This window comes from Mustela erminea, chromosome 2 (assembly GCF_009829155.1).
Source record: "Mustela erminea isolate mMusErm1 chromosome 2, mMusErm1.Pri, whole genome shotgun sequence".
NCBI classification, from domain to species: domain Eukaryota; kingdom Metazoa; phylum Chordata; class Mammalia; order Carnivora; family Mustelidae; genus Mustela; species Mustela erminea.
The window spans coordinates 49,748,428-49,772,332 of NC_045615.1; the positions used below are offsets into that span (position 1 = coordinate 49,748,428).

Here is a 23,905-nt window from a genome sequence, read left to right on the forward strand (position 1 = left end):
TCTGCTAAAAATTTAATGACTGTTTCGTACACTGACTAATTACATATAAAGTTATGCATCTTCCACTTATTTTACTATTTTCACAGAAAATCTTATGAATACAAGTCTTTCTTAATTCCAAAAATGGCTATTGATTGGCTTAGTAATTTAACATAATTAACAAAATTATTTTATCTTAATTTTTGGTTTCTTAATCTTATATTTCCAATTAATTTTTAAACATCTTTAGAAATGATACGAAATTTCTCTTTTGGTGATTTCTGTTGACATTCAGCATTTTAAAAAGAATTAATTTAAGAAAGTATAAACATACTGTTATCATGTATAAAGGAAATCCTCAAAAGGGAAGAAAATCACATTCTAAAGTAGTGATTATCATTGAATCTTACTACTAAAAAAATACAATTGACTTATTTCATAATTTTTACAAAAGGGTCTCAGAATTTTCAGACTAGTAAGAGGAAATGCCAGTCACAAGGAATTTTTTCTAGCTCACTCCTGACATTGATCAACAGTTTGGAAAATACTTCTCTAAATATGCTACATTGTGATTTTTTTTTTCTTGTTAGGAATCTTTCCCTGAAATTAACAAAAGACATTGATCAGGAAGTCAGGTGCTCCCATATCAGCCGAATGCCCAGCAGTCCATCTGCAGACTGGCCCCTGCAAGGTGGGGAAGAAAATGGAGGCCTCGATTCTTTGCCCTTCAGACTGATGTTACAGGACTGCACAGCCGTCAAGACGTTATTATTGAAGATGAAGAGAGTCCTTCAAGAGGTAATGGTTTACTCTAAGATTAATGTCTTTCAGTGCTGGTAGACAGTGGAGTCCGCAGACTGGTTAGTCCTTCCTCTGTTAATAATTAACTGCATGGCACTGGGCAGGGGTCAGGTATCCTCTTGCATCTTAGATTTTCTCATTTGTCAAATGCAAGATGTGGAGCTCCAGTTTATAAGGTACTCTTCAGCTCTAAAATTCTAAGATTCTGTGAAGGAATTGAAAAAGAATAAATTGACACCAAATCTGGGCAAAGTTGGTTAAAGAGAAATTGGCATCAGCTTTTAACCTATGTTTGTTTAGATGTTGTTACAAAGCTATTGAAAGACCTATTAAATGAACTATTGAAAGACCTATTAAATGAGAGAAAGAAGAGAGGAGGGACACAGGAATAGGCAGAGAGAGCATCCTAAGCAGTCAACACACCCAGCGCCAGGCCCAGTCCCATGACCCTGAGATTATGACCTGAACCAAAAATCAAGATTCCAATTCTCAGCTGACTGAGCCACCCAGGTCCCCTAAATGGATTTCATTTTAATGATATTGATCCTTTATTTATATGATACCATAAAAGTAGTGTTAATCATTTTTATCCCAGTTAGCAATCAGTCTAGTGAGATCTAATCTGAGTGAGTGACTGATTTGCCTACTGAATACAGTTGCCCTCCTATAGTCTGTGCTCAGATAATGAGTTAGTTAGGAGAATGCATAGTGGATTATTTCCTCTTTATGCCAAGTAATCAGCCATTCTTCAGGATTTAAGTATGCTGTGGGTTTATTTTTATATTTACAACTGTATTCTTTGGAGATTTCTACAAGCAGTGTACATATTAATGTTATTTCAAACATATAAAATGAGAGGTCAGAAATTTTAAATGACTTCCCTCTACTAGTTGTGTGAATTCAAGACAACAGCCTGGGATTTCTGACTCCAAAGTTAGTGACTTTTTACTGTATCCCACTATTGTTCAATTGATTCGTAGTAATTGATAGGAGATAATAAATAATGTGAGAAAAGAAAAATATAAATATTTAGAATGAGTAGTATTATGGTTCCCTTACAAAGATGATCTCTAATAATTTGTTTTTCTAATACTTCAGTGATGATAATAATAATAATAATGCTAGCAGCTACCACTAGAGGCCAGAATGGAATCAGGAAGAGAGAAGGGAATTTAAGAGAATACATACCATAGACTATTGGGAGCATTCAGTCAAGTGTTCTTATCAGCTGTTAATGTAAAAACTGGAAGAGATACCTGCATTCTATACCAGTTATATTGCTGGGGTGGTTTTGGGTCTAGAATCTAAATAGTGGTATGCAGGAGTAATGCTTTTATATTTGATCACTCTTAGAATTTCAGGAATTTTATGAACTGTCAGTTATAAAACTAACATAGTCTTTATATAGTTTTTATGTCAAACATAAAAACTAAATTATATACACTTATAATGAAACACATTATATTTTTAGAAGGGTAATCAATACTCAAAACCCATTGTTTCCTATTTATTTTACTATATTCTGCTATTAACTATTTACATCTATTGGATCTATATATGGAAATATCATATAACGGCTGCTGTGTAAATTTTCCAATTTTAGATACATATATGTCATTTTGGTAGCTTGAAATCAGCCACACAGGAGTTTTATGCCATAGGAATTGACAAAAACTACAAATTAGGGCTTTAATTTTTGGTAAGCCTGTTAAATATTTAAGACTGTACTATATTTATGACTGGTTTCTATACTGAAATGTAAGTGTTTTGCTGCACTTGTCAAATCTCCCTGACTTTTGGCTTAACATGCAGACCAAATCTCTTTGAACAAAGCAAGCTTAATAACAACTGTTATATTGAAAGATACTAATCTCAAAGTCTGTAGTGTTCAACTGTTCAGCTAGAGCTGTTCCCTTGGTCTGAGTTTTAATTAAAAAATCAACAAGTAAAAGGGAAGTAGGAAGAACAGACAGGAAGTGTCAAAGGCTTTCTTAGGGTAATTTAAAAAATATTTAATATGTAAATATTTAATATTTTAAAAATATTCGGTGATATTCACTATGGAGCCAGTGTCCTGAATATATTGAGATTGTTTTTATACTTCCATCTGTTTTTATTCATTAAAGAATATTTGAAGAAACTGAAGAGAATTGATTTTTAAAGCTGATGTATAAGGAGTAATTATTATGGTTTGCTAAGCCCATCCAGAGAGTGGGGGGGTCTTATTCTTTATTGTCAACAAGAAAAGCAATATTATGATATGATTAGCATTGACAACTGTTCTAGTCTTTATAATAGATACCTTTAAAGAAAGTTGTTTATTTAAATATTCTTGGGGCGCCTGGCTGGCTCAGTTAGTGGAGTATGCAACTCTTGATCTCAGGGTTGGGATTTGAGCTCCATGTTAAATGTAGACATTACTTAAATAAATAAACTTTAAAAAATGTTCTCTAAGCCAGGAATTTTCAAACAGCAATTTACTTCTTAGTTACTTTTTTATGTTGCATGGCAGTCCCACTTTTATACGCAGATTATTTTTTAACTTTAAGAAAGACCCAGTTTTTTGGCTTTGATTATTTATTTGATTTTTATTTATTTTTATTTTTTTTTTAAGATTTTATTTATTTATTTGACAGAGAGAAATCACAAGTAGATGGAGAGACAGGCAGAGAGAGAGAGAGGGAAGCAGGCTCTCTGCTGAGCAGAGAGCCCGATGCAGGACCCAATCCCAGGACCCTGAGATCATGACCTGAGCCGAAGGCAGCGGCTTAAACCACTGAGCCACCCAGGCGCCCCTTTATTTGATTTTTAAAATGAAAAGGGATTAATGAGTTTAATATATCATGTTTAAAAATGTTCCTACTTAAGATTTTTCCCAGTGGTGTTCTGTTGTATTAAATTTTAATTTTGAGGTGGGTTAAATGTGGATAATTTGAGTGGAATCTCATACTTTTAATTTTGTTCTCCCTTTTTGAAGATCATTTGCTATTATTAAAATGCACATGCATATTTCCAACAGCTCTGAAAATGTTAACTCTTTTATTTGGAAAAAAAAAAAAAAAAAAGACCGACTTTGGGCCCTTAGAAATTCTATTGTCACTTTATTCTTCAGCATTAGTGATAAAAGTCACTGTAGCAAGGGGGAAAACTATGTCATTTTATTTCTTCCTTTTTTGTTATTTTTTCCACATAATTCTATTAATAGTATAAGAAGAGAATGTTTAATGTCTATAGAGAAAGTTTCTGTTCTCTTTCCTTTTAGTTTGTTCTGTTCTCTTTTGTCACTCTCTCATGAAGTTTGTTCATACTGTAGTAACTAGCTGAGAAGACTACTTGGAAGAGATTTCAGGTAAGATGAGTAGTACAGTTTCTAGAAAGATAACAGCTAATAAGAACATTTATCTAAGGTTGTTTGTAATCCCCCACTACTATCCATGCCTTTTTAGTTTATATTTAACAAACAAGAACTGGGAATGTACCTAGCAAATTTCCTGAATTATAAGGAATTAAAAAAAAAAAGAAAGAAAGAAAGGAAAAAAGTTAGATAAATAACAAAAAAATAATAGTTAATGTTGTGAGATGAGTCTCTTCTCATAATATAGCTAGATTAGTGAAGGTCAGAATACCATTTATTTAAGAATCAATATAATTTACAAAGCCGTAAATATTTAGGTTTGTAATTGCTGGTAGAGTTCTTACCTATTTTCCTTTTTCTTGTCACAACAACCTAATAGTTCAAACTATTGAATTTTATTATCTCCAAAAATAATAATGGAAAATTTTCAAAGGTATTTTTCTATTTTTTTTAATTTTAAATATAAGTCACATATTTATATAGAGAACTTCACTATTTGTCATTATTCAGTGGACATTTAAGAGTTTTTTTTTTTAAAACATATTTCAGTAAAATGATTTCAGTGATTTTATAACTGACACCTTTTCTTTCTTTTTTTTTTTTAAATTTTATTTATTTATTTGACAGAGATCACAAGTAGGCAGAGAGACAGGCAGAGGGAAAGGAAGGGAAGCAGGCTCCCCGCTGAGCAGAGCGCCCAATGCAGGACTCAATCCCAGGACCCTGGATCATGACCTGAGCTGAAGGCAGAGGCTTTAACTCACCGAGCCACCCAGGCGCCCCTATAACTGACATCTTTTCTATCCGCACATATCAAGAGCAAATGAAAAGCCTATAGAATCCCACCTCCAGCAATGGACAATTACAGATGGGAGGAAGGCAACAGTGAATAGTCATAAAGTAAGGAAATTTACCAAAAGCAAGCAGTTAGCCATGTAAATGTAGATAGCACTCTAATAATTAGACTTCTTTTTATATTTATTTTTTCAAAATAACAAAATCACAAGTTTCTGCTGTCTGCTTTATGTTTATTTGTGCTTGCTCAAAAAATGTGTTTAAAGTAAAAATTGAAAAAAGATGTGCCAGTAAAACTGCAAACACAAGAAAATGAATGGCTGCACTGTCAAATAGGTATAAATATAAGATGTATTACCAGAATCAAAGGCCTGTGTTTCATACTGATGAAAGAGTCAGTTCATCAGGAAAACATAATTATACACGTGGATGGCCTATTTATGTAGCTTATAAATATATGTTACAAAATCTGACAAAACTAAATGAAGAAATAGGCAAATTCACATCATAGATAATTTTAACTGTGTTCTCTCAGAATTGATAAAACAGCTACACATGAAAATCAGAAAATTTTCAGAAGATTTAAACATCATCAAGTTCTTTAACCCCACTGAGATTTATAGATTATTGCAATTAATAATAGAATTATACAATCTTTTCAAATCATGTGGAATATCACCAAGACAGAGTATATGCGAGGTCATAAAAAAGTCTCAATAAATTTGAAATGTAGATTATATATATATATATAATATATATATATATTTATATATATGTATATAAAATATATGAAAAATGAAATTAAATAGGAGTCAGAAATGATTAAATAACTAGAGAAACATCAAATATTGAAAATTAAACAACAAATTACTATATACCTAATGGGTCAATTTGAAAACTTTGAGGAGAATTTTAAAGTGTTTCAAGTGAGATGATAATGATGTTGATAATATAACACATTTGTGGTATATAGTTGAAACTATGCTTAGAAGAAGTTCATAGTTTTAAAAGTTATACTTAAAGGAAGAAAGTGCTATAATTGATAATCTAAGTTTCTTCTTTAAGAAACTAGAAGGGCAAATTAAACCTAAAGGAAGAAATAGAAAGAAACATGAAGAACAAACTTAATAAAATTGAAAAGAGATAATAGAAATAGGAAATTTATAAACCCAATTATTTTTGAGAAGTTTTTAAAAAAAGGCTGAGGAAGAATAAAGAAAAAAAGTAAGAAACACAAATTTCTGATGTCATCAATGAATCAAGGCAGGAATAATCAGTACTAATTCTAAAGACATTGAAAGAGGACAAGGGGATACTATTAACAACAGTTTGACAATAAATATAACAATGTAGATGAAAAGCCTAAATTTCTTTACAAAAATCTAGCTTTTCAAAGTTACATAAGAAGAAAGTAAAAGTCTGCAACGTCCAATTTCTATTAAAGAAATAGATTTTATTATTTTAAAAAAATTAAGTCCAGTAGTTTCAGTGCTGAATTCCATAAAATATTTAAGAAAATCTTAAGAAAGATATTATGCCAAAAAAAAAAATGAGGAAATACAAGAATAGAGTATGTTTCTCAGCATGTTAGATATGGCCAGCATAAACCTATTACAAAAATCTGGCAAAATCTTTATAAGTAAAAGGAAATTACAGAAAAATTCCTTTTATAAATATAGATGTGCAAGTATTTTAAAAATTATTAAATGAAATTGAGGAACATATAAATAAACAATGACTTAGTTGGTTTTATTACAGGAGTACAAGGTTTGTTTAACATTCTAAAACTAATCAGTGTAGTTCACAGTATTAATGAACTAAAAGAAAAAAAGTATGTGATTATATTGGTATATGTAGAAAGCATATTTGGAAAACATTGAACACCAATTTATGGGTCAAAATAAAATTCTAAGTACCTTAGTAATAGAAAGGAACTTTTATTCCTAGTTAACAATCATATTTAATTGTACAAAGTGAGATACAAAAATAGTACAAAGTGAAACCTCTTTTTCACTTTGGTGAGAGGTAAGATGTCCACTCTCACCACTTTTATTTAGCATTGTGTTAAAGTCATAGCAAGAAATAAGGCAAGAAAAAGCTTTGAAAACCTTAAATATTAGAAAGAAAATGTAAAACTACCTCTATCAGTAGATGACATGGTTGTTTGTATTTACATCCCTAGGAAATCTATTAAGAAGTTAGTAATAAACCTAGAAGGAATAATGAAATGTGAGTTTAGCCTGGTTCAGGGATACCAAAATAAAAGGTTCCAATAAAATTATGTGTTGCTCCATAGAAAATTAACTAGTACATGAAAACAACAAAGGTTTGTTGTGGTTTCTGTGATCAGGACTTTGAGGGCAGCTTATCTACCCCTTCTGGCTGAAGGCCTGTTGTGAGGTTGCACTCAAAACGTCAGCCATGGATGCAGTCATATGGAAGTTGGACTGTATTTGAGGATTCACTTCCTAGCTCATTTGTATCCTATTGTTCATAGGGTTCACTTCTTCACTGCTGGTGGCCAGAGACTGTTTCTCACTGTGTAGGCAACATGGCAGATGGTTTCCCAGGAGTGTACAATCCAAGAGAAAGGGAATGACACAAAATGAGGAGTGATCTCTTTTTTTTTTTTTTTTTTTTTTTTGAGCAAGGGCTTTTGTGCCTTAGTTTCTGAAGTAACATACCATCACTTTTGTGAAATTTATTGGAAATAAAGAATAGCCTTGTTGTTAGCGTGGGAGGGCACTATACAAAGGTCTGGGTACCAGGAGGTGAAAAAATGTTGTGGCCTTTGCTATCCAAAGCTACCATAATACACCTTTTGGCCCCCAGTGATGGATCCCTCACAGTGCAAAGTACACTTACCCCTCCAAAGGCCACCCAAAGTACCATTCTGTTAGAGTATTAGAATCTCATCATATAAGGCTTGCAGAATTGTAGACAAGGCTTAAGTATAGCAACCCAAGTTCAGTTCTCCGCTTAAAGACCTGAAAACTAATGCATAGGTTAGCATTTTCTTGTTTCAGACTTACAGCCTGGAAATGGTTCTTCACAGCTTTTAGTTTTGTCTTTTGTACTCTTGGTTCTTCCCTCCAAGTCATTCCCCCCCCCCCGCTTTTTTTAAATGAAGTTAGCACATGTTTACTTCTGAATAGTTACCTTACTCTTACATGTGCTTGTAGATGTAGATTTCCAGAGGCCTCTTTTCATTTTGCACTCTTTCTGTCCATTTAAGTCCAATTGCAGAGTGTTTCTATGAATAGAATTCTCTTAAATTACTTTTAGATTTCTTGTGGCTCTTATTAGAGATTCATCCATTCCATTAGGCATTCCATTAGACAAAAGCTACATCTACAAATATCTTCAAAATAAGCCCTTCTTTAACTTGAAGTAGTTGATGAATAACCCCTTTAAGCTTTTAACATTTTAATTATTTGGTTGAGAGGTTCTGTGAGACATACTCTAAAACCTTCAACAGGATACTGTTAGTCTGGCTGAACTGGGTATTCTTCAGCACTGCCTTTCTGTATTTCAGAACTAATAAATTTCTACAGTAATAAAAACTGTTTACATCTGGATTGGTATAGTTGTTGCATAGGCTTATATTTTTATCAGAGTTCATCAAATTACACACTTAATGTGACAAGACGTGGAATGTCATCACATAACTGATAGCTCCATCTTTAGTGGTTCCATTTTGTGCAATCTCTGTCTTTCCTTTGCAAGACCTGTAAATGAAGTATGACCATTTATCATGCAGATGAAGTTAGGGCACTAGTGTCAATTCTTACAAGTTGTATGAAAGCTTAATTTTCTCATTTTAGAGTAATGCAAGTTAAAAAAAAACAATATGACACAATATTCATACAAAGCAAAGGATCCATTCTATACTCCTTGAAGAAATCTCACTGAGAATGGATAGGTTTCTGAATAAGAATGTTCTGCTTTCTTGAGGCCTGGCTTTTTATGAGGCTATAAAACCTGATATGCAAAATAGATAAGAAGGAGAAAAGTATAATTTCATGGCTCTTCTGTTATTTAAGTAACCTTAACTTTCAACAGCCCTTTAGGAGAGATTAGAGTAGGGAGAGAAAAATTATTTCCTAATTCCCAGCTCCATTTCATTAACAAAGTCCCACTGGAGGAAGTATATTAGATTGGTAAAAATCACTGGTGTCTGAAATCATGAAGATCTAGGGGTGGTTCTCACTTCTGCCACTTAATAGTTCCTACAAGTTGATTAAGATTTTTGAGTCTCGCTTTCATCACATGTAACTTTACTAACCATCCCGTAGAGTTATTTGGACAATTAAACAATAAAATACATATAATAGGTCATCATGGGTAGAGTGTAGAGAAAGTATCCATGAACAAAAATTATTTTGCTTGTGTGATTATTAATGACTGTCAAACCAGGTGACAAATATGAGAGATTTCTTAAACACTTGGAAATGTACTGGTGATTGTTCTTAGTAGGACAAAGTGTTGCATAATTGAATAATAATTTAATATTGATCAGTGTTAATAAAGGTTATACTTGCTGAAACTAAAGGTAGACCTACTACATGTCAATTGAATTTCCTATTTTCAGTCAATATATAAGAAAGGATTTTACAAGTAAGAAATGATGGTAACAGACCGTGGTGGCAGCAGTTGAGGCAATGAGAAGGGAAAAGATGTGTGATGTGTTCTGAAAGCAATGCCAAAAATAATTGTTGTGAATTGGAATTGGGTGGTGATGGAAAGAGAAAAGCAGGGATAACTGACAGTTTTAATTTGAGTAATGGGCCTGTTCTTGCCACTTTCTGAGACTGGGACTAGTAGAAGAGGAGTAACCTGTGTGAGAAAGGAAGGAAACAAGAGTTCAGTTTTGGCCAGGTTAAGATTGAGGTGTTTATTTAGACATGCAAGGACATGTGTCAAGGAGAAATTCACGTTAACATTTACAAACCCAAAAGATTCGGGTAGACTTACATAGATTGAATATTCACAATTACTTAGATTCTGTTTAAAACTATAGAAAAGAGAACTTGTAACTGAAACCACAGCAGGATGCTCCAGTATCTAATGATGAGAAAAACCAAGAAAAAGAGTGTCCAGTAAGATGGAAAGAATACTAAGAGTATAATGTCAAGAAGCCAAGAGAAAACATGGCTTTGAGAATGCCAGCCTGAGGAATGGTGCTGAGAAGTAAGTATGACAAGAAAAGAAAAGATGAAGTCATTTGATTCAGGAAATCCATTAATTCCAAAAGTATATTACATAAGCATTAAAAATTTTGATATGTAAAATGACCTATTCAAGGTGTTCGTTTATAAAGCAACAACCTAGAATAGAAATAGTAACCATTTCTACCTGGTTCTCAATTATTAAGTTATTGGTTCATTTATTTACAAGGCATGGTCTTTGAATAATACATGTTCTGAGATAATTTCAAAATTTATTTTAAAATGGAGAACCTGGGTAGCTCAGTCGATTGTGCATCCAACTCTTGATTTCAGCTCAGGTCATGATCTCAGGGTTGTGAGATGGAATCCCTGGTTGGGCTCCATGATGGTCATAGAGCCTGTTTAAGATTCTCTGTCTCTCCTTCTACCCACCCTGAAAACCTCTCTCTTTCCTCATATACATATATATAGAGAGAGATAGATACATACATACGTACATATATAGACATAGATAGATAGTATGTAGATAGATCCATCATTATATATATTATTAAATTATATATATATATGTATTTTTAAAAGTAAGACATGTTTAGTTTTGGGGATATTGTAAATTTTATTGGACTAATAAGAATGATAAACAGTTCATTTTTATGAACAATAAACCATTCAAGACAAAGACATTTTACCTGAATACTCTCTACATTGAGGTATTATTTTTCTTTTAAAAGCTGTTACAATATTTCTTAAGATTAATACACTGCAGAGGCAATGTAGCATAGTGATGACAGTATACTAGTCTGTACAGGAAAAGACTTCTCATATTTTAATATTGGTTCTCTTGTGTGACTTTGGGCAAGATGCTAATCTCTTCGTGAAAATCTGGTCTTTTCCAAAAATGGAATTACTAAGTAAGTGAATGTTTAAAATCATTCCTTAATACCATTTTTTTCCAGAATGCTTGCATTCTCCCTCTGGGTATAATATATTGATGTAATAAAATACTTAATGTTCATATATTATTATGTTGCACAAAGAGTATTTTGAGCACAAAAAACAAATCACAGGTAAGTTCATGCAGAATATGGAGTTCAAAAATATGCAAAGTGAAATATTATTAAAGAATACATATATATGTATTATACTTGAGTGTGTATATGTGTGTGTGTATATCATACTAATATACTAATATATACTAAAGTCACAAAAAGAAATATGGGTATATTAAGCATAATCAAGATAGATCACCTATGTAGAGTTAGTGAGTAGGAGAGGGGTAAACACATACAAGTAAGGAGAGGATGACAGGACTTTGTAGGTATCATTTATTATATTAGCACTATATTTCCTAATGTGTTTCTCTTGAAATCATTATAAACTCATAATATTTTCTTATATGTATTTAATGTTGCATTAAAAAAATCAGTCTTTCCAAATTACTCATACTCTGAATGGCTTCCTGTCCACCAGTCCCATCTTCTACAACACTATTTAGCTATGTATATCTCTGCCTGTAAAAACTGCAAAATTATGTTGGCTACTCTTTGTGATCAGTGTATCTTGTGATGGTTATTTAATGTCAGCTTCAAAATGAAGTGGGATCAAGGTGAGAAAGCCCACCAGCCAGGAAATTCTTTCCTGGTATGTGTAGTTATATTATCTGTTAATCATGTGTACTATTTTATTGCTTATTTAAAAACAAACAAGTAAAACCCCAAAATTGGAACCCACAGTTTTAACAACAAATGCCAGCCTCATTATACCTGAGCACTGTGGTTGTGTTATGATCATATTCAGTAATTAATCAAATAACCACTAATATGGTTTTGCTATGCATGTCTTTCTTTTTTCTTCATGAATCCAGCATTAATGTCTCAGTTGTAATACAACTCACATACTGTTGTGTAATTTGATGGGCTAAATCTGGCATCAAGAATTTCAGGCTGCAACATTGCAGATACACAGCAGATAACACCGTGCAGAATCTCCAGGGGATGCTCTGAGTGTTCAACACTTCTTGGTCGGGGGGCGGAGCAGAGAGCCACTTAAGCAAATGGTACTGTGGAAAGCCTGCCATTGTGTTCCTCTGAGACACATTTTTACTGAAATTGTGTTTTGTTTTTGTTTGAAAATCAGAAACAAAGGCGTATTTAATTACAGTGAAAATACCTATTTTTAATCACGGAGTATATGAAAGATGGTGTTACACATTTAGATAACATAATGCAATTGCTTGGAAGAAATACCAACCTTAAAGTTTTACAGATGATCAAAAGTGTTTTAGCATCTCGTGACTCATTTAGATGGAGGGCAGTTATTCCTTATGTATTTCATTTTAACTTTAATGAAAATAAAAACCTGAGAAAACTTGCCTTTATCTTAGTATAAATTTACTATTAGAAATACAGATGTTTACTACTTCATATATAGTTTTAAATAGATGAATCTTTGTTGTGTTTTTGAGGAGTAGCTACTAATAAAATCAAAATGACTTAAATTATCTTTATGACAAATAGGTTTGAGAACAAATAGATCTATTTGTCTTGTCTTTTATTAGACATCTTTGTAAATAAGAGAAGAGGAATTTTTTTTTGAGAAGAGGAATTTTAAAAAAATGAAAAATTCAGGAAGATTTGATTCACTTCCCTCAAAAATATACAAATGTTTTGTTATCCATGGTCTTCATTAGGGATCAGCTAACTTTTTTTGTTGTAAAGTCCTGGCCGTAAAGTCTACATTGCAATACAACCAAGTTAGAAGTAGTCAGAAAGCAGCTATAAAACATAACAAATGAGCATAGCTGAAGTCCTATAAAACTTTATTTACAAAAATAAGGAGATTTGGGTTTTGTCCTGAACCTTTCATTTTATACTACTTCAGAAAGACATGATTAAAGTTTCATGAGGAGGCATTGTGTGTAGTTAAGATCTTTCTTTTAGGAGCCAGAATATACAGTCTCAATCCCATCTCTGCTTACTATCTGAATGTTTCTCACCCCCCACCGCAAGATTTTATTTATTTATTTGTCAGTGAAAGAGAGCGCAAGGGAGCGAGCGCAAAAGCAGGTAGAGCAACAGGCTGAGGGAGAAGCAGGCTCCTCGTCCCCCCTCCACCCCGCCCCGCCCCAGCAAGGAGCCTAATGTAGGACTTGATCCCAGGACCCTGGGATCATAACCTGAGCCAAAGGCAGATGCTTAGCTTACTGAGCCACCCAGGCATCCCTAGCTGAATATTTCTAGGCAAGTTAAACCCTGGAGATAATGTTAACGTATCACTTAGGTTTTTGAGACTATAGTGTGCATTAATGTGCTTAAAATACATGGAATAGTATTGGACACATAGCAAATTCTCAGTATGTATTAGTTTCCATTTTATTATCATTACAAAGTCTGAGGACCTCTGTTGAAATAAAGATCATGGATTTGCCATTGAGAAACCTTGAATTCAAATCTTAGATTTATAATAATCTAACAGATTATTTCATTTCATTTTATTCAGTTTTGAGGAGCATTTGGTTTCCTCACATATAATAAAAGGATAAAAATTAATTTAAATTTTATTATGAAGCTTGGGATTTAAGTTCTATCTGGCAGTGGGGAGGTCTAAGTAAATGTTAGTTCCCTTCTTTCCCTTCTCCTTCCCTCCTTTAAAAAAAACCAAAAACACAGAACTTATTCTAGCGCTAGTTCAAACTTGTTAGCCAGATGGGGCTTTGATTCTCAGTTTGGTAACACATTCATGATTCTTACTTCTTCTAGAACTGGCCTTTGATTTTGGTATTTCTATTTCTTGCATGATCCAGAATTGAAGTACAATTCTTGAGCCCCATTTTTGTGGCAGACAGTGTCCTAAATACTGTTTGTTCACCTTTCTAAATCTCTGATCAATTTTATAGTAAATTTTGAGCAGATGTCAGTGATAAATAATGTCCAAAAAAAATAGTACCTATTTTTTCCTAAAATCTTTCAAAAATTCCATTTTTTTCCAAAATCTTGTTTTTAAGAAATATTTATAAATGCTTGCTGAAATATGTCTGTTTTTAAATCATTTTCTTGCAAGAAATTCTGTTACAGAAGTGATATTCTTAGCTTCTGTTTCAGCAAACATGCAATTCCATCCTCATCTTCCCCCAACAATTCTGCTTTCCCTAAAGGTGGCACTGTGTCTAGATTTACCACATATGATTTAAAACATTTAATTAGGTAATCCAAGGTAAAATTTAACTTTAATGCACTGTTACCTGAATTAAATTATGTTATGTATTTCTTATTTGGGGCTTTCCAAAGAGTTTGCAGTCAGCATATTGTTTTGTTTCACTTAACTCTTTGAATGTCTAGCATGATTTAGACTCATGGTTGTAGATAACGTGTGGATTAATTCAGTATCTACTAAAAGTTCTGTGTCCAGACACAGAACTTTTCAGACCTAAGGCTGATTTTCTAATGTTACAAGGCTTCCACATTTAGTACCTGTTTTTTTGGGAAAAATTTAACAACCTTAGACATTTCCTTGTCTGGGGCTTTGTCAGACAAAGAAAGAAATGGAAGTCCCACTGGAGAAAAAATTTCAACCTGGAAGTATTCTTGAATTGTTTCTTCTGGACATTTCTCTGTATTAAGTTGACATCCAAGACTATTTATCTTACTGACAAATTGCTTAATACCTACCAAAGCCATATATATATATATATATTAAGAGGAAGAGGAAACAGTTTGTTTGGTAATGAGTAGGGGTCAAAAGAGCACTTAATATTGTTAGGGATACATATAACTATGTAGACCACAGGTCAAAAAACTGTGGGCATTGATTTTGGGAGCAAAAATCTTACAGGTAACACCTACCTCTTTGTGCATACAGCAAACATAAGAATTTATTGTTGAAAGATAGTCCACAACTCAAGTGTGGATTTGAGAATATTGGCAATTTTAGTAGTGGAAGAGATACCAGGATTCCAGGGATGTGTGTGGGGTGGTGGTCGTGGAAAGGGGTGTTAGCATATGTGTGTACATGTGCACAGTGTCTGTGTGTGTTGGGGGTTGTTGAGTGCATGTAATTGAATGTGTTGGGGTTGGGAGGCAGGATGGAAAAGGCTCTTAAAAATAGTTCCAAAAAGCAAACACCCTAAATATATAGTCGTCTTCTATTTACTTCCTTCCTGTCAGATTAGATTTGACTCTATTAGCAAGACAGCTTTGCAAAAAAGAAAAATAATGGGATGCTTCTAAAAGGTACACTGGGGCATATGTCTGCATTAATAGTCTTCACTTCTGAGTCCTTTCTTGGTCCTTCTTTCATCTCTTACCCACTTTTCTTTTTAATTTACTATTCCCGCCTCTTTCCTGGCATTAACTTTCATCTTTGTTTCTTATGCTCTGATCTTTCCTTCTTTTGGTAGGAAAACAAGAAACAGATTACCCACTACCCTCCGTCTTTTGTATTAGCACTAGGATATTTTATTTATATATATATATTTTTTTTAATAATTAAAAAATAACATTGATAAGTCCCAAATGGATGTAAAACATTTCTTTAAAAAGTAACATTGATTGTAGGATGAAGCATAGGCAGATGAAAAGGAAAATCCAGATATAGTTTACTTTACACTTGGTTAGGATAAGTTCAAATAGACTGAAGTCATTTGTCCTAACAGTTTAGGTAGGAAGTACAGAAATTCAAGATAGTAGATTTAAAAATATTCTTCTTATCAATCAATAAGCAATAACTATTGTTATTTGGCTTTTGATGTTTTTTATTTCACTAAAGAAGACACCATCATGCCTATAGTCAGAAGCTAAATGGAGAGAGTTAGACACCGTAAACCACTTTTAAAGTAAGATATTTTATATATATTAATTTTGCCCCATTTCTCTCATGGTTTCTTTTTTTTAATTGACTCTCTTCTTGAGCTTTGTGGTTTATTTTTAGATTTAATATTGGGTTATGTAGCATTTTATTTTATAGGCTCTTTACTATAGCTTATATGATTCAGAACATAGACTCATGTTCTGCTATTCAGTTTTTCCACAGATATTCATTGAATAACAGTCTCTCAGGCCACAAAAAGAAAGAATGGAAGAGGAAGAAAGGAAAGATAGAAGAAAAGAGGAAAGACAGTATTTGCTTTCCAAGAAAGAGAAATACAAAGTTCTTACATTCAGAAAATAAAGTCAAGTTTAAAGCCTGAAGTTCCTATATGTGTGGGGCATTGTACAAGAAATAGATCCCCACAAATTAATATTCTGAAGCCCTAACTGCCAACATGACTATATTTGTAGATTGGACCTTAAAGGTATTAAATGAGGTCATAAAGATGGGGCCTTAATCCAGTATGACTGGTGTCCTTACACTAAGAGACACACGCACATGGAGCATTGGGGCATAGACCAGCATAGTAAAAAGCATGTAAAAATCAATAGGGAAAGTGGTCATTTGAAAGCCAAGGACAGAGGTCTCAGCAAAAACTGAACTTCTCAACACCTTTGTGTTGGACTTCCGGCATACAGACTATGAGAAAAGAAATTTAAACTACCATTTTGTTATAGCAGTTCTAGAAAACTAATGTACAAGTCAACATCCCAGATAAAGAAACCAAGCCAAAAGCAGATTTTATACAGGAAATCTGAGAACTTTGTTTTACTAGTACATAGAGGACCACCAAAGAATGACACAGATTTACAATATTGATCAAAAAGCAGAAATCAGCTGCTTGTTTTTATACATTCATCTGTGCATGTGGTAAGAAGCCTTGACAGTTTTCTTTGGTAATAAGAAAGGGGCAATGCTCTCCATGTGATTTCACTGTTAAAATGGCCAAGAGTTTAAGTTAATTTTATGTTAATTTTGTGCAGAAGCATTTTGTGGTCAGCAGTTCTGTTCAGAAATTAATGTGGTGACAATTTGCAGGATTTATGGGAGTAAATTAAAGATTGCTGGGGGGAATGAAACTCAGCTTGGACTGATCCAGGTGTGAGGTAATAAGAGTGTGGAGTAAAGCTGTGTTAATAGGTACTTAGGAAAAGAGAGAGAACTCAAAGCTGTATCAAATTGAAATGAAGGGAATAATGATTTTGCATAGGGTTTGAGGAGGAAACAAACGTGGAAGATTGTTTTGATATTAAAACCTGAGATGTGGAAAAAGTGGGGGTAGCCCAATACTAAGGAGGAAGTTCAAAATTCTAGTTCTGGAGACAATATCATGAGCTTGATTTGATTTATGTTGGATTTGAGGTAGTGGTAGCTTGTCCAGGGGGCTCAGCATATGACTTGATGAATAAGTCATCAATACAGAAGAGGCTAGAATAAAAGGCCATGCTTAATGTTACATGATTGTGAATTGATTTGCTTAGGTATGCTTAAATGTTGATATAATTTATATTATCACTCTGTGATTTACGAAGTGGACAAGATTAGAGAAAGTTAAGAGAGAAGAGTAAAATCAAGTGGGTCTGAAGAAGAGAAGAAAGGCAAGGTATGCAAAGAAGCAGAATTATTTAAAAAAAAAAAAAACTAACATTTATATAGTGCTTAGAGTCTGCCAGACACTATGATCATTTCTAAATACTATCCCGTTTAGTCTTCCTAACAGCTGTATGATAGGTGTTCTTACAATCATCTCTGTTTCATAGGTAAGGAAACTGAGCTGCAGAGTAGTTAGCTATTTTGTAGCTAGGAATTTAATTAGCCAAGACACTCTTAGCTTCAGATTTCATGCTTTTTATAATTATCTTGTGCTGCGTCTCCTCCCCCTCCCTCAAAAAAGGTAGGTTTGGTGAAAATAAAGGGAAATCCAAAAGGATGGGAAAAAGAGGAAAATATTCCTACACAAAAAAGGAAAGGGTTGTCATAGTCAAATGTTTTGCAGAAGGAGTATAAAGAATTTGAGGGACTAGATTAAAAATAAAGTCCTAGAGGAGCTCCTTGTGGCTTAGTTCATTAAGTGTTTGACTCTTGGTTTATGTTAAGGTCATGATCTTAGAGTGGTGAGAACAAACCCCACCTCGGACTCCACGTTCAGCACAGAGTCAGCTTGTCTCTCCCCCTGCTAGTGCACTTCTACTCTCTTGAGCAAGTAAATAAGTAAATAAATAAATAAAAATAATATCTTATTTTAAAAATGAAGTCTTTGATTTAAAAAAGAACTCATTAAGATAATGAAGGATAAATTGAATTCCAGACTTCTAGAAATTTTGGATGAAGATTAGAATGAGAAAAGTTAGGTTATGACTAGAAACAAATCATTCTTAAAACAAAATGAAACAAAGCACCTTGATTTTGAAGTAAATGGAGGGAACATAATTGGTGAATTGGAAGAAAACACTGTCTGTCTGGGACAGTCTCTTTTGCCCTGCTGATTTCTCAATACATTACTCCCTGTTCACACTATTCATGCTCATGAATAGTGCTTCTTAGCATTAGTGTCCCCTTTCCCAGATATCTCTGTGTGATTCCCACCACCATTTTCCTAATATACCAAAGCTACAGTGGGGCCCCCACTTTGACACAACATTTTTTCTTAGCCTAAACAACTGCCTAAATTCCTTTTCTCTCTCTAAAATCCTTTTTCTCCCTACCTCATCATTTACTCTTCATTTTTATAGCCAGTGCTTTAGTCCAAATATGCATTGCCTTAAATGTGTGAAATATTACACTAGTCTCATAACCAAGAAGCAGTATTGCAAAGTGCTTAGAAGCATAAGCTATTAAGTTGCACAGAATTTGGAGCAAATCCCATTTCTGACATTTGCATACTAGTTACCTTTGGGGAAGTTCTTTAATGTCTCCAAATTTGTTTTCTCATCAGTAGAATGAAGATTTAAATAATATGTGAGAAAAGTAATATTTATTGCAATATCATAAAAAAGAGAGAGAAAAGATCATTCCCCTCTCTCTTCTCTAATAGAGTCTTTTCTCTTTTATCATGCTATTTTTCTTCAGAAAATTCCAGCAGTCCCCTGTTCATAAAAAATAAAAGTATAACTCGTTATCCTTTATCTAGGCTCTTCATAACCAGGCTATCCAGCCTTATCTCCCAGTTAATGTCTCCACTCTGTTCTAGTCAACGTGCCCTTTTCATTATTCTCTAGCTATGCCATGCTGATTTCATAGTGCAGAGTCTGGCACATTTTATTCCCTAAGGCTTGGCATGCCCTTCTCTCCTTACGTTGCCTGTACAAATTCTTAACCTTAAATTTCACCTCTTTAATAAACCATCCATGATGTTCTTATTGCCTCATACATGTATTTAATCATCCACAACCCTGCACTATAATTTAGTTGTTGGTAAGATCAGTGCAGCTAAAGACCACATATTTGTTTCCTTTGTATTTCCCAGAGCACCTAACAGTCAGATAGAGGGGGACTGACTGAACATTCTCCAGTGTATTAAGAGAATATACAAATATTTCAAAGAGAAGGGAAACAGCTTTATTGTTTAAATACATGTCTTAAATTTTCTTTGTTTAAATTTTAACTGAGGAGATGTCACAGGTAATTATTAAGTTCTTGTTGATGCTTATAAAATTGAATACTAATTTCTAGATTTTACCAGATAAGGTATACCAGATTAATTTTGAGCCTTTAAGATTTTTACTGACATGTAAATGTACATAGGTCAAATATTAAAATATTTTGTGTGATTATTTTAAACATTATTAAACCAACAGCAAAACCAACACTCATACAAACCATTGTGCTAATTGATCTTAATGTGTTCTACTCAGTGAGAAACCCATAGATGAAAATAAGAGATAATGTGTCTCTCTCTCCTAAGCTTGTGATTCTCTAGTTGTGACACATTGTGCATGCCACACCCACCAGGTTGCTTCTCATAGTCCCCAGTGGATATTGGATGGCAGGGTGGATAAGAGGAGCTGATAAAAACATTAAGTTTAAGCTGCCTGATGTATCCTGAGTAATAAAGTCCCTGTGTCTCTGGTCCAGGAGTCTCAAGTCTTCTGCAAGTATCTGTGAAACTTCAGCGTGTTGATTTATTTTTATTTATTGAGTAAAATTTGATAGTTCTTTTTTTTTTTTAAGATTTTATTTATTTATTTGAGAGAACAAAAGAGAGCACAAGCAGTGGTAGGGAGAGAACAAGCCGAGTCCACAATGAGTGAGAAGCCTAAAGGGGGGCTTGATCTCAGGACTCTGAGATCATGACCTGAACTGAAGCAAGAGTCAGACATTTAACCGACTGAACCACCTAGGCATCTCCACAGTTATTTTCAAAGTTCGTGTACAAAAGGTTCTTCCTTTAGAAATAATTTATAAATGAAATTATAAGTAAATTTACTTCCTAACCAAACAGATCCAATAAGCCAAATTCAAAAAGTTGTCATGTTTCAAGATGACTTCTGTAGTAAACAGGGTAGCCACACGTTAATACTTGAATCAGGACTCACTAGTTCTGTAGCATCCTTATAAGAGTTTTTCATATGATTATAGAAATCGTGTTGAAAGAACTCATCTATGAACTTCAATACTTTTTCAATGAAAATGTGTGTTATGACTTCTAATAAGATAGAGAGTTAGTGATCTTTGCATGCATTCTGAGTCTTTCTGCTGCTGTATTTCTTACTAAACAACCTACTTGGGGTTTTTGTTTCTGATTTTTTTTAAATTTTGTTAACATATAGTGTATTATTTGTTTCAAGAGTACAGGTCTGTGATTCATCCGTCTTACACAATTCACAGAGCTCACCGTAGCACATACTCTCCCCAATGTTCATCATCCAGCCACCCCATTTCTCCTAACCCCTCTCCACTCCAGCAACCCTCAGTTTTTTTCCTGAGATTAATAAGAGTGTCTTATGGTTTGTCTCCCTCTCTGGTTTCATCCTATTTCATTTTTTCTTCCCTTCCCTGATGATCCTTTGCCTTGTTTCTCAAATTCCACATATCAGGGAGATCATATGATAATTGTCTTTCTCTGATTGGCTTATTTCACTTAGCATAATACCCTCTAGTTCCATCCATGTTGTTGCAAATGGCAAGATTTCATTTTTTGATGGCTGTATAATATTCTGTTACGTGTATACACACACACACACACACACACACAACTACATCTTCTTTATCCATTCATCTATCAGTAGATATCTAGGCTCTTTCCATAATTTGGCTATTGTGGGCATTACTGCAATAAACATTAGGGTGCACATGTCCCTTCGGATCACTACATTTGTATCTTAAGGGTAAATACCAGTAGTGTAATTAATGGGTCATAGGGTAGCTCTATTTTCAACTTTTTGGGGAACTGCTAAATTGTGTGACAATACCAGCTTGTATCCCACCAACAGTGTAGAAAGTTTCTCCTCTCTCCCCATCGTTGCCAACACCTGTCATTTCCTGACTGGTTAATTTTAGCCATTCTGACTGTTGTGAGGTGGCATCTCATTGTGGTTTTGATACGTATTTTCCTGATGCTGAGTGATGTGGAGCACTTTTTCATGTATCTGTTGGCCATCTGAATGTCTTCTTTGCAGAAATGTCTGTTCATGTCCTCTGCCCATTTCTTTCTTTTTTTTTTTTTTTAAAGATTTTATTTATTTATTTGACAGAGAGAAATCACAAGTAGGCGGAGAGTCAGGCAGAGAGAGAGAGAGAAGCAGGCTCCCGCTGAGCAAAGAGCCCGATGCGGGGCTCGATCCCAGGACACTGAGATCATGACCTGAGCCGAAGGCAGCGGCTTAATCCACTGAGCCACCCAGGCGCCCCCTCTGCCCATTTCTTGATTGGATTATTTGTTCTTTGGGTGTTGAGTTTGATACATTTTTATAGATTTTGGATACTAGCCCTTTATCTGATATGTCATTTGCAAATATCTTCTCCCATTCTGTCAGTTGTCTTGGTTTTGGTGACTGTTTCCTTTGCTGTACAAAAGCCTTTTATCTTGATCAAGTCCCAGTAGTTCATTTTTGCCCTTGCTTCCCTTGGCCTTTGGCAATGTTTCTAGAAAGAAGTTAATGCAGCTGAAGTCAGAGAGGTTGCTGCCTGTGTTCTCTTCAAGGATTTTGATGGATTTCTGTCTCACATTGAGATCTTTCATCCATTTTGAGTCTACTTTTGTGTGTGGTGTAAGGAAATGGTACAGTTTCATTCTTCTGCATGTGGCTGTCCAATTTTCCCAACACCATTTGTTGAGGAGACTTTTTTTCCACTGGACATTCTTCCCTGCTTTGTCAAAGATTTGTTGACCACAGAGTTGAGGGTCTATTTCTGGACACTCTATTCTGTTCCATTGATCTATGTGTCTGTTTTTGTGCCAGTACCACACTATCTTGATGATTACAGTTTTATAATAGAGCTTGAAGTCTGGAATTGTGATGTCACCAGCTTTGCTTTCCTTTTTCAACATTCCTCTGGCTATTTGGGGTCTTTTCTGGTTCCATACAAATTTTAGTATTATTTGTTTCATTTCATTAAAAAACGTTGATGGTATCTTGATAGGGATTGCATCCTTTCTTCTGGACATTTATGTTTCTGGTACATTGGAACATCTAAATGAACATCACACTCAATGATGTAGCCACCACAGTATCTGTTTTGTATTGTGTATAATTTGAAGCATCTTGATGCTCCATTTTCCACAAATAATTTTTTTCTTATTTTAAAATGTATAGAATGGCATAACTTTATATTTATTTGAAAATATGTGATTTTTCAAAAAAAATTAGTTTGAATAATGAAAGATAGGGGTCTGTTAAATTTATGCTATGGTATAAAACTGAAATCAGATTATATTAATTCCTTGAGATACCTATTTAACAATATTTAATTATTTTGGAAAGGCTAATATTGACAGTAGTTTATCCAGTGAAAACTTGCACTTACTAATTTTTCATAAGCCATATTATAACATGGAAATCCTTTTCTTTGAATTTACTTGAAATATTTAAATACTTATTTTTTATAGTTTAAATCTTTTTACATGCTATTTCTAATTCTTAAATTTTTGGCTATTATAGTTTTTTTATATTTTAACATATTTTGAATATATAAATATTGACCATTTTAAATTAACATGTTTGTATTTTCTATTCTAAATGTGCATTGCTTCTAAATATGCATTGTCATTTGTACAGCATCATGAATTTTTAAAAATCTGCTGCTTACATATCTTTTCTTTAATACAAGATAGCTTCCCAGACAGTTTTCCCATTCATTTATTCATTTATTCAAAGGCCACTTATTTATCCATTATTACATATTTGAACCTGTCTCAGTTCCCTGAAATCTGTTAGTCACATCTCTGTAAGTGAAGGGGTAACATGCAACTTTATTTCTTTGGGAATCTATTGCCACATGATACTATGAAGTATAAGAATAAGTATATGTGTATACTTATAAGAATAAGTTAATGGTGCTCATGCCAGAAAAAGAGATTTAGAAGGGATGCAGGTCTGGCCATATCATAGATTTCTATTGGGTGGGTCCAGATGGAGAGGAGGAAGATAAAATTGAGATTGATTTTTGTCTTCAGAAATTTCAATTAATTTAAGGAAAGAAAGCAACATTTATGATGAAATCTTATCAGTTGATAAATTTGGGTATTTAAAGTTAAATTATTCTGGCAGTTGCTTACATTTTAAAATAAGAGATTTCATACATTCTGTTCTATGTCTATAGGTGGCGTTAATAACACTACGGAAAAAAAAATGTGTTTTGGTCTCTTGCCTCGTGATTTGTGACAATATAACTATATGAATTTTAGTTTTGTGTTTCTCATGTCAGATCTAGCGGATTCAATAAAGAGTACAGTGATTCTCTGTTTATCTTAGTTATGGATAATTATTCGTAATAAAGCTTT

General features: G+C 33.6%; 1 protein-coding gene across 4 annotated transcripts in view; it reads left to right on the forward strand.

The window, feature by feature from the left end:
• The window catches only part of CCSER1 (coiled-coil serine rich protein 1), a 1,384,598-nt gene that overhangs the window by 461,303 nt on the left and 899,390 nt on the right, over positions 1-23,905 (forward strand). For all 4 annotated transcript variants that reach the window (XM_032332893.1, XM_032332895.1, XM_032332896.1 and 1 more), the window contains exon 6: positions 570-777. In XM_032332893.1, the coding sequence (XP_032188784.1) occupies positions 570-777 (208 nt within the window). The remainder of the gene's footprint in view (positions 1-569; positions 778-23,905) is intronic.